The sequence below is a fragment of the Panthera tigris genome, chromosome D3 (assembly GCF_018350195.1).
Source record: "Panthera tigris isolate Pti1 chromosome D3, P.tigris_Pti1_mat1.1, whole genome shotgun sequence".
Lineage (NCBI taxonomy): Eukaryota > Metazoa > Chordata > Mammalia > Carnivora > Felidae > Panthera > Panthera tigris.
The window spans coordinates 21,728,585-21,740,934 of record NC_056671.1 but is presented as its reverse complement, the minus strand read 5'-3'; the positions used below and the strand labels follow the sequence as shown (position 1 = coordinate 21,740,934).

General features: G+C 42.1%; 1 protein-coding gene across 14 annotated transcripts in view; it reads right to left on the bottom strand.

The window, feature by feature from the left end:
- Positions 1-2,239: 2,239 nt before the first annotated feature.
- Positions 2,240-12,350, bottom strand: part of PRR14L (proline rich 14 like) — a 59,043-nt gene continuing 48,932 nt past the window's right edge. For 11 of the 14 annotated variants that reach the window (XM_042963227.1, XM_042963218.1, XM_042963222.1 and 8 more), the window contains 2 exons: positions 8,000-8,071; positions 5,777-6,769 (listed from right to left, as the gene is read on the bottom strand). In XM_042963227.1, the coding sequence (XP_042819161.1) occupies positions 6,490-6,769; positions 8,000-8,071 (352 nt within the window). In that variant the 3' untranslated portion in view covers positions 5,777-6,489. Of the gene's footprint in view, positions 4,700-5,776; positions 6,770-7,999; positions 8,072-12,350 lie in introns of those variants that run through there. The other 3 variants (XR_006210227.1, XM_042963224.1, XR_006210228.1) reach the window with 3 other exon arrangements.

Sequence of the window (12,350 nt, the reverse complement as noted above, 5' to 3'; positions counted from 1 at the left end):
GAAGGGGCTAGGGAAAGCCCCCAGAAATCTGAAGTAGAGGCAGTCCAATGAAGGGGTGGGAGAAAGAACACTTCTGGCCAAGGTCACAGCTTTCGTGTAAAAGCTTCAAGGCAAGCGACAGCATGGAGGATCTGAGAAACTAGAAAAAATTCAGGGTAGTGGAGCATCAAAGGGAAATGAAATAGAGAGAAAGATGTGGGCAGAAACGTTGGGTTTGGTAGTACCATGGTCAGGAGTAGATGTGAGCTTTAAGCCTGTTTCTTCATCTACAAAGCGGGGATTAAAAATACCTACTTGAGAGGTGCCTGGGTGGCTTAGTCTGTTAAGCATCAGACTTCGGCTCAGGACATGATCTCGCTGTGAGTTTGAGCCCCACATCAGGCTCTGCACTGACAGCTCAGAGCCTGGAACCTGCTTTTTCTGTCTCCCTCTGTCTGCCCCTCCCCCACTTGTACTCTCTGTCTCAAAAATAAATAAACATTAAAAAAAAAAACCCAAAACCTACTTTAGGTTGCTGTGAGAATTCATGGAGGTAATAAGCGCAAAATGCTTGGCCCTTGGTCAGGGCTCAATAAATGGTAGTTACTATCTTTATTTGGGGGCGAGGAGAAAGGAACAGAGAGATTTTAAGAGGTGGTTCTGAGAAGTGTGAAATTGTGTTTTACCAGGATAACTTAGGCAGGCAGCAGTAGGGGAAGGACATGAGGGGCAGCCAGACTCATCCCATTCTTTGGGGTATGTTCGCACTATTTCAGGGACCATTTCACCATCTTCAAGAGTCTGACATTAAAAATGCAAAACAGGGGGCACCTGGGTGGCTCAGTCGGTAGGGCGTCTGACTCCAGCTCAGGTCGTGATCTCACAGCTCGTGATTTGAGCCCCGGTCTGTGCTGACAGCTCAGAGCCTGGAGCCTGCTTCGGATTCTGTGTCTCCCTCTCTCTCTCTCTCTCTCTGACCCTCCCCCGTTCATGCTCTCCCTCTCTGTCTCAAAAATAAATAAACATTAAAATTTTTTTTTTATTTTTGATATATATAGAGAGCACACAAGCAGCGGAGGAGCAGAGAGAAAGAAAGAGACAGTTGCAAGCACGCTCCAGGGTCTGAGCTGTCAGCAGAGCCTGATGAGGGGCTTGAACGCACAAACCGTGAGACCGTGGCCTGAGCCAAAGTCGGACACTTAATGGACTGAGCCACCCAGGTGTCCCACAACAGAGGACTCTTAAATCAGCTTAGATCAGTCCTCTTATTCTCAGGAAGCCTTACCAACACTGAGACTCTATAATGGGAGATACTAGAGAAATAACACGTAATAGATGATTAGCCTTTCCCTTCTAAACAAAGAAAATGTGCTCTTCTCAAAGAACTGTGAAATCTAAAAAGCAGAAACATAGCTGTGAGGCAGAATGCTCCCCAAATTCTGTTGTAGAAGCCATGAATTGGAAAAGGCCAAGCAGGGACGCTGTACACTGCTTTTCCTCTGGACAAAGGAAAACCATCCTCAGAAATCATGCTTCTTCCTGGGACATGTCAGTATGGTGTTTGAGAGCCATGTTTTTAGTCATTCTTTCACTAGTTGCCATCATCTCACTAGAGAACTGAGAATAGAAGACTCATAGCCTAACCTTGTGTACAGCTGGGAGGATATGTGATAAAAGGCAAGCCTTTTTTTTTTTTTTTTACAGCAAATGAACGTACTCCACCACATTTACACTCTCCTTAGTAGTCTCATTAGCAAGTGAAGCTCTTACTCCAAATAGATTGCTAATATTTGAAACATCTTATGACTTGAATTTATAACTGCTTCTTCCCCCTTTGCCAAATGAGAAAGTTGCACTATTTAAAAATCACACCTAAAATACTTACTCAGCAAACCTACTGCACTTAAGTGGGTAGGACTCAGATCTGAATGAGTATTGGCTGTTTCCAAATACCAAATTCCCTCAAAGAGATGATTTGCTGCCACTGAGTAAATTTAAAAAGATTCATCGAAAGCTCAGAAGGCCACCCAAAGGTGGAGGCCTATACATGTTCTGAGCACAGGACAGTCCTCAGAAAATGGTGAAACCTCATAACGTTATAGGTAAACTTTTAACATAAAATAACAGGGGCACCTAGCTGGCTCAGTTGGAAGGGCCTGCTACTCTTGATCTTGGGGTTAAGTTCAAGCTCTATGTTGGGTGTAGAGCTTACTTAAAAATAAAATCATAAAAAAAGAGAATAGACTAACAGCCTTGACAGTTATTTGAAAGGTTTTCCCAAAAAAAATTTATTTTCATAAATTAACACACATAACAGTGGGAATTTAGAGTCACAAACTACCAAACAGAAAAAGAACTGCAGGGGCATCATGTATGCCAATGTTACCAAAAATGTACAAATTTCACTGAACTATATTGACCATGATAATATATAAACACTTCAGGCAGCTATTTACTGGCCCAGACCAGCCCAAGGAGATGCTGAGGCCTCTCACCAAGAATTCAAATCCAACTCAGCACCAGGGAGGGGCTCGTGAAGACACACAATGAATAAGCATCAAATCTGAGAATATGCTGTGCTAGATGGTGGGCTACATGGGGACCCTTACTTTATAATCAAATTAGCGTCTGCTGCTCAATTTGTAGCTAGATGATATCAAACTTTGATTTTTGTAAAATTAACTCTTCCTCTGCAGCCAGCTTTTTATATCAAGAAGTGCAGTTGTGGTAAGGAGCCCTTCTTTTGCATCAATCCAGGAAAGGCTACTCCCTACCTCTGGCCAATTATCTAGACTTTGGATACAGCCACCCAACAATGTGGTGTTTAAGAGGTCCTTTCCATGATACCAGGGGAAAAGCTTCCAAAACAAAACAAAAACAAAAACAAAAACAAAACAAGGGAATTAAAAGAAAGCACCAACTGCATACTTCTCCCTCAGGTAATGGGAGAAAAGCATCACTGACTAAAAGTTGGTCTTTCACGGATCTCCATGTACATGGTATTAGGAGATGGAATCCCAGCCTGGGGACCAAGTGCCAGCTGTGCTTTCCATCAGGCTGCACTAGAGCCTTGGTGCTGCCGCCCCAGTACTGCACACCCTATGCTGCTCTTGGTCTGGTGGGCAGGGAGTGAGCCCTGCGGGGGGAGGGATCGTGCCCAGATGGTAGGATCTGGAATTTACCTCAGGTTGGCTCTGGCACCCGCGCAAAAGACCCTTTCAGGCAAAACTGTGACAAAATGTCATGATTTTCACAGCTCTTAAAGGAGCGCTGAGTTTTGGGATTCACAGCATGAGTTTCTAAGCTCTTCAGGCTCCACGTAAGGCAAATGCTACATGTCTTTCCACTGTACCTCCCTCAGCTGTAGCTCTTAGAGTAAGGTCAGTAAGAAAAAGTGGACATAATCTGTTTTAATAGGTATGATGAGGTACATTTAAACTAACGAAGAAATGAAACTGGAAAGGTGACCAAAAGAGAAGGAGAAAGGGGGCAGGAAGCAGATGAGGGGCAAATATAGCTATAACTGAAAGATGGAAAAAAAAAAAAAACATAGTTGAAGTTTCAGTGAAAAGCTGATAGGCAGAACCCTGATTGGACCTGAGATTTCTCCTCTCTTTCCCATATTAAAAACACTAAGCCTCTGGAGTTGAATTATAGTTGAGTAAATCATAGTTAACTGTAACTTCCCACCATTTGGGGTGGGAAGTCCCCATACTCAGAAACTACCAACCCCCACCCCAGAAAGAGACCTCCTGTAGCTCTGAGCAAGTGGTGTGCCAGCAGCCGACGCCCCCCCCCCCCCCCATCGTGGGCAGGTTCCACAGGCTCCGAGGACCACAGATCTAGCCTTGCAGCTGGCCAGGCCAATGGTGAAAACAGATGCAAAGACAGGTGTGGCTGAGCACAGCTAGAACTTGCTGTATCGGTTTTAGGCAAGCAATTTCAAGTTTGCAATGGGGGCCCCTTCTTAACTTTGGAGCAGGGGAAGGCCCCCAGCCAGAGGGCAGGCCAAGAATTTCAAGGATAGGCAGAGATGCCTCAGAGCTGCTTCTCTTCCACATTGCCAGGACAAGGAGGGAGCCCAAGCCTCCACTTACTCCATGCCTCCAATGTTCCAAATCATTCTTCCTGGCTCTTGCAAATACCGTGCCTACGTATAAGGGCAAACTTGAAATTATATCTCTGTAATGGTGGTGATGCCACAGCTGTGCCCGTTCAACTTCAGTCTGCTGGATGACATGGGTTGTTGCCGCATTGCTGACTCGTCTACACCAGCAACGGAGCTGGCAAACAGGGCTCTGCTGAGTTGCTGGGAGTTTGCAAGCTGTCCAGCAGCACTCCCTAAAAATGTTTGTCAGAGGGTAAAATGGAATACTAATCCCCACTCCCTTAGGCAAAAAGACAGAGAAAAACATTTAGTGTCTAAGGACCCTGTCCCAGGATGGGAGAGGTACTGAGGTGAAACACAGGTTGTGTCTATACAGTCTGGGCAAAGCAGATGTAGAACAGCGGAATCTGGTTCACATTCCAAGCCAGTGTGGAAATGCGGCTCTCTTCAATGCTATTTGGCCATGGCCTTAGAAGCCTCTATGGGTTACCAGATGTGTATTTCACTTACTAAATGCTATGTCTGAGGCAGCGGGCCTAGAAGACAGATGTGGCACTTTTTTTTTCTTGCTCATGTCAGTTCTTCTGCTCCAGTGTGGCACAGACTGTCAACCTGCAAAGGAAAGGCACATAGAGACCCCCTGCCCCCACACCATCTTCCCACCCACTCACAAATGGGGAGACAAAGGAACCCTAGGAGACACACCAGGACGGCACCACTCACTCTAACAGACTGACTTTGAAAATATCTCTGGAGCTCTGACAGTCTCCTTGGGTGGCTGCTTCCTAGCAGTGGTTCCTAGGAGAATGGGAAGAGGTGACCAGTGTCCTGAGGCTGGGTGTAGCATCCCACTCACCAGCCAAGGAATGTTAATTCTCTGAACTTTTGTAATGAAAGCAAGAGAGAAAGAAAGATAAAACACAGGGGATGGTGGTGGCGGGGGGGGGAAGCAGGGCAAGGGCACATAGGAGTTAAGTGGAAAACAAATGACACCTCTGGGCCTGGCCGACCCACACAGCATCCTTCTGCCCACAGACTCAAGCAGGCACAGATGAAGGAACTGCCAACTCTGGCACTCTGCAAAATTTCCAGTAGGTTTGACATAGGAGCCCAGAGTACGATGGGTGTTCTCAGAGAGGGCTGGCCATGGAATTTCATGATCCCCCTGCAAGGATGCATCACTGGGTCTGAACCACGTGCCATCTCACTCCCCACTCTTGGAGCAAGTTGCTCTGACAGCTGCAAACACTCTGGGTCGGCCTTTTATCACCACCTGAGCTGCCGTACCCAACTTTGTTATAGACTACCACTTCAGATAAAACCCATTAAGACCACACCCAACCTTCACATTTTTTTAAATGATTGGGAGGAAAACTTGCTCTTACTTCTATCATTAAAATAAACACATCTACTTAGTGGGCAAGAATGAGAACACAGATGAAAAAGTACTCCTTCTAATGAGCTACACTGGAAGGTGGAAATGGGGAAGGGACTGCTTGAAACACATAATGGGAAAATGTCTCACCATTGTCCCATACCATGCACTGATACACTGGGTCAAATGCCTGTCATATATTCTTAAGACATTATTGTCTTTCTCCTTGATGTCTTAAAATTTTGTTTTAAAATCACATTTAAAGGCTCCAAACATGCAGCAATAATACAAAAAAAAAAAAAAAAAAAAAAAAAAAAAAAAAAAGAAAGAAAAGAAAAGAAAGAAATAAAAACAAATGAAAATAACACCACAACATTAAAAAGTGCAACTTACTTTGAAGGGGGCCTGGACGGGCTCCTCTGGCACTAGTGACCCATAGTCACAGAGGGGAGAAAATGCTGGGGAAAAGCCACACACAACCACACACACACACACACACACACACACACACACGCACACACACGCACGATTCTGGGCAGACAGACTCAAAAGGATTAGGAAACACAACAGCTCATCTTTCCTCAACTACTGAAATGAGCTGGTGAGACCACAAAGAACAGGACGCCAGGTCCCCCTCCCTAGGCCACGTCTCTAAATAATCTTGGTCTAGCACCACCGTAAACAACGCAGAACTTTCACACGGACGTGCAAATGCTATGAGTCCTTGGAATTCTAGTGTTACTGAAGGTATGCTGAGTCCTCCTCCTGTGGATGGCGAGTGTGAGGAGGAGGGGGCCAGATGGTTTTCAGGACCATTTCCAGGAGAAAGGGAACATTCCTGAGGTTCAATACTCAGCAGTAGAAGTAGAGGACCCTCCTTCACCATTTCCTAAAAAGGTTGCACCTTAAAATAGGTAAAATCCACGGACTGCATTTTGAGTAGTTTGGGTGGTAGGGCAAAATTAGGCAACTTCTTCCAAGGAGACTGGAAAATCTAAAATTGAGACCCCCTAAACCAAACTGCTTTTCAACAACCAGATGATCGCTCCTGCTCCTCCTCTTCCTTGGCAAAAAAGGTCTCCAATTCCATTAGTTTCTGTATCAACAGAGCATCCAGCTCTCGACTCTGCAGAGCTGCCTTCTGGGCCCTGGTAAAGCTGCCTGCCACCTTGACTTTACCACGAGCTCTCCTCTTTCGTGGGACTGTAAAATCCTGAAATTCTAGAACTCGTTTTCTCTTCTGTTGGCTGATTGAGATTAGCGTACCATTTCGTTCCTTAGGTTCCTCAAAGATGGTCTCCAAACACCTAAGGGTGGAGCACAAAAAAAGAATCACCAATACAATGACTCACGTGGCCCATCTCCTAGGTCACCAACCCTTCTGGTCAACTGGGGCTAAAACAACTAATGACTACTTACTTGACTGCTTTCTCTGGCCAGTATCTTTTTATGTACGAAGAAAAATATGTATTTATGGATATGTAATATATGAACACCCAGTGAAAAAACTGACACTGAGCAAAAGGGTAAGGAATAAAGACCAGACCCCGTAGGCAACACGAGCCACTTTTTTATGTATTCACAAAGTCATTCAATCAGAGACATGCATAAATAAGCATATATTACCAGAGATCAGCCCTTTTGTGTGAAGGGACAGGTAGGAAACATTTTTAAATTAATGAGCACATAGGACTCGATTATATTTTTTGTTTTTAAACAACCCTTTAAGAATATAGAAGCCTTTTTTTTTTTTTTTCTCACAGACTGTAACAAAAAAAGAAAGGAAATGGGCCACTCGCTGAATGTGGCCTATAGTCTGCTAACCCACAGCATATATCCTCCACTTTGGTTTTCTTGTGTTCAAATGGTAGCAAACCACATACACTGCCCTATACACTGTGCCTCTCTGATCTGTCAATAACTTTTTTTTTTTTTTGTCAATAACTTTTAAGATTATTCTAATTCAGTAAACAGGTATCTGATTCATTCCTTTTAATGGCTACAGTGTATTCCATTATAAGGCTGAATCATAATTCAATTTTAAGTTGTTTCCAATTGTTTCCTATTATTTAGCAATGCTGCAATGAATAATCTCGTACAAAGGTCTTAGAGCAAATGCTCACTTTACAGGATAAAATCCTAGAACTCTCCTGCTACAACCTGGACACAACAGGAATTTAATAAATGTTCCCTGACTTGAACTGAATTCACACTCAAAGGTAGCCATGTGAAACACTCTCTGTGTTTGGATTTGGAATCATATCTGAAGATCAATGATTACTAGTCCTGAAAAGGACAGCCAGGTTTTTGCTAAAAACACAAATACAAACTGAAAGGAAATGGTGTTTTCTGTACCTACCTAACTCATCACACATTTCTGTCCCATCCTACCACCAACCCCAGTTCAAGCGCTGGGAACTAAAAATACCAATTCTAGTTATTTCCAATAACTTCCTTTCTAAAGTGAATGGATTGGAGATTTGCATCGATCATTTCAGAAGCCCTCCCAGTCTATTCACTCCTACTCATGTACCCACCTGTTTGCAGGAGGAGACTTATAATTCTTGTTGGTATATATTTCTTCTAAACTAAACTCCTTTTTCTTTAATCTGAAAAGAGAATAAAATAAATTCTTCATGTTCTCTTAAGAGAAATAAAATTGGCTTCCCAACTTGATGAGTCCTTTTCTTACAGGCCCTCTGGATTGAGATTGATCGATTGATTTTTTTTTTTTTAATGTTTATTTTTCAGAGACAGCAAGACAGTGCGAGCATGCACAAGCAGGAGAGGTGCAGAAAGAGAGGCAGACAGAGGATCCCAAGTAGGCTCTGCACTGACAGCAGAAAGCCTTACATGGGGCTAGAACCCACAAACCACGAGATCGTAACTTGAGCCGAAGCTGGACCTTTAACTGATTGAGCCACCCAGGTGCCCCTGCAATGAATTTTGGATGTGTCTCACGTGTACAACATGTACCAGATTTTCTTTTCTAGGCTGCCAATCTTCAGCTTTATGAAATTTAGTCCATTTATACTTACTGGCAATGATATAGCTGTATTTGTATCTACTATTCATATTTTGTAGCTTCTTTTACCTTTTCAATATTTCTTTTCTTCTCCTTAACTGACTGCTGCTCACTTCTCTTTTATCCCCCTTTCCTGGCTTGGAAATTATACACTTCTCTTTCAGTGGTTGGCAAGAATTTTAAGAAGTTTTCTTAACTTGGAAACTGGAGTGCATCAATATTTTTACCCTTCTCCCAAACACCAGTCCCTGGAACTTTTTAATTCCAATCAATACCATCTCAATTTATACATTACTAGTGTTCTATTTTGTCTCCTTTTTTATTTTGTCATTTATTTGAAGAAACCAGGTTGTCTGACCTGAGGCTTCCCCAGTCTATATTATGATTACACCCACAAAATATTATTTAACCCGTTCCTCTGAACCAAACATATGGAAAATATTACAGGTATTTCCTATAGATTGACAATTAGATATAAGAGGCATAATCAGATTTAGGTGTTTTGATAGGAAGATTTTTATTTTCTTCTTCTTCTTCTTGTTTAATGTTTACTTATTTTTGAGAGAGAGAGACAGAGCATGGGCAGGGGAGGGGCAGAGAAAGAGGGAGACACAATCTAAAACAAGCTCCAGGCTCTGAGCTGTCAGCACAGAGCCTGATGTGGGGCCCTAACCCATGAACTATGAGATCATGACCTGAGCCAAAGTTGGATGCTTAATTGACTGAGCCACCCAGGCACCCCGATAGGAAGAGTTTTAGATGGTGGTGTATACTTTCATCCCGAGGGAAAGGATACCTGTTGTTGATCTTTTTAAAATATTACTAGCCACTGAAGAACACTGACTGTATTTATTACTTCTTTAGGGCCATACTTAATGATAGTCTAACACTCCTTCTCAATTCATTTGCTAGAATTCTTCTGTCTAAATTGAAACTTCATGTTCATCCATTACTTAGTAACCCTGTAGTACACTTTGCACAGGAAAAACAGTTGCTCATGCTTGGTTCTTTCCCTTTATTTACTGATTTCCAAACAATTACTTGGTTCTCTAATCTCATCCAAATATGGCCAATGGATTGTTTTAAAAGTGTCATTATAGGGGCGCCTGGGTGGTTCAGTCGGTTAAGCATCCAACTTCAGCCCAGGTCATGATCTCACAGTCCGTGAGTTCGAGCACCGTGTTGGGCTCTGTGCTGAAAGCTCAGAGCCTGGAGCCTGCTTCAGATTCTGTGTCTCCCTCTCTCTCTCTGCCCCTCCCCTGCTCATGCTCTGTCTCTGTCTCAAAAATAAATAAAAACATTAAAAAAAATTTTTTAAAAAGTGTCATTATAAACTATTCCATTTAAACATATTTCTTATGCTCCAATCTGTTGCAGTTATTATTCTTTTTGATGCTCTGTTTCATCTGTGGCCAGTGGGAGTTCCAAATTGGTTTCTGAGTCTCTTTGACATGACTTTAGTAGTCTTTGAGAACTTCATCACTTTCTGGTAGGACAAGATATTCTACACTCATCTTGTGCATTTCCTGCTGTAGACCTTTGATCAGTCCTCAAAGAGTTTTGGTTGACATACCATAAAACTTACCCTTTTATTTACTCATTTGTTTATGAGTATACTCAATTCATTTGTTTATTATTCATCGTTGCTACGATGTGGAAGATAATAGCTTCAACCCTCAGGTCACCACACTTATATCAGTAGAAACTTACTGTGATAACTTTTATATTAACTATTAATAGTGTTAACTTATCACCACAAAGTTTCTGTATTTTAAACCTGTTTCATTCAGATAAGAAAAGCAGAGTCTGAAGAGCATGTTAATTAACTTTTTGGTGTCATGTTTTAGTTTCTTTATGAGAATCTTAACTGAGATTCGGTTTGGTTCAATTCCAATTCAGCAAAGAACATGCTTGTGGAAAATATACATAAATAATAATATGTATACAAAATTTCATAGTGACTTAGCACTGGCGTTCCAAAAGAGGACAACTACTTTGCTTCTGAGCACTGGCAACTGCTACATTAAAGATGTTGGATGGGCAATCCGAGAGTGAAAGATGAGCCTCCCAGTCATTCTGACTTGCAAATCAGGGTAGTATGTATCCACATTGTTTCTGGACTGAGGTGAAGGTCTGTGAGCAGAGCTCAGATTCTGGAATTTCTGGCCTCTCAACAAACTGGCTTCTTCAGCGAGACTACATTCACTGGAATGGCACAGTCTGCCTCAAAAGCACAGACACTTTCCGCGGAAAGCCCATCTTGCCCAGGGTGGTTTTGGAGAAAGTCTACATTTGAGTGTCTTCCATCTGCTGGGTCCTCTCTCCCTCATCACTTGATCTGTTTTTACGATTTCCATCATAAGGAAGGCAGTTTCAGAGCTAACATCAAAAACTCTTTGCATAAGGTGTGGTCTTGAGCCAGAGATATGGTGATATATACACTAAGCAGAATATAGCAACAATTTTTGAAGGTATCTGTTTTCTGGCCTAGAAAATGACCAGGGGACACTTAATACCTAAGATGACCAACTGCTTCTTGAGTAACAATGGCTTTTATACTCTCAGGTAGAACAAATCTATAAATATGGCCAAAGAGAAAACATCAGGCATTTGGGGGTGGGTTCAAATTCTGATTTTGAGCAACCATGTCTCTCATTTACAAATGTTTATAGAAGTCATGGCTGCAGAAGTGGTCTATATAAAATAGAAGTCTTAGGGAATTTCTATTCCCCTGAAACCTCCACTATTTTACACAAATGACAGCACTCTATAGACAATTTTGGCTCTAGCATAACATTATCTTAAGATACTGATTATACAAATATATAAAGCAGTGCATCTTGTTTTGTGTGTGTTGTGTGTGTTTTTTAATTTTAGAGAAAGAGAGAGCATGTGCGAGCAGGAAAGAATCTTAAGCAGGATCCACACTCAGTGCAGAGCCCAACACAGGGCTCAATCCCACAACCCTAGGATCATGACTTGAGCCGAAATCAAGAGTCTGCCTGGGACTTTCTCTCCCTCTCTCTCTGCTCCTCATCCTCTGTGCATTCTCACTCTCTCAGAATAAATAAATAAGCATTAAAAAAACAAAAACAAAAACAAAAAACAATGAAATTTCCTGTGGGCAGGGGCGGCTGGCTAGCTTAGTCAGTGGAGCATGCAACTCTTGATCTCAGGGCTGAGTTCGAGCCCCACGTTGAAGTTGGAGTTTACATAAAAAAACAAAATTCCTATGGTTTCGTTAAGTATTCTTACAGTCTGATTTGTTTCTACTTAAATTTGATTCATTTGGGATTTTTTCTGGTGAAAGGTCTAAGGTACAGATCCAACTTTATTACTCTTAAAATGGCTACCCAGTTGCCCCAATAGCACTTTACTGAACAGTCAGTCCATCTTTTTACCACTAATTTGAGGGGATACCTTTGTCACATTCTATATTTCTCTATGTAGTCATGTCTACTTCTGGACTTTCTATTTTGTTTTACCAATTTGTATGTTTCTGCTGTGGCATCACACTTCTATTTACTTAGTTATAATATATATATGTATATATTTTTTAAATGTTTATTTATTTTTGAGAGAGAGAGACAAACAGACACAGAGTCTTAAGCAGGCTCCAGGCTCTGAGCTGTCAGTGCAGGGCTCAATGTGGGATCCGAACCCACGAACCATGTGACTATGACCTGAGCTGGAGTCAGAAGCTTAACCAACTGAGCCACGCAGGCATCCGAGTTTACAATATGTTTTAACGTCTCTTAGGATTAACACCTCTCTCATTTCACTCCTTTTCTGAATTTTCCTGGCTATTTTTGCTTCTTTATTTTTCCATGTTAACTCTGACTGTGTGAAACATAAACCTTTCC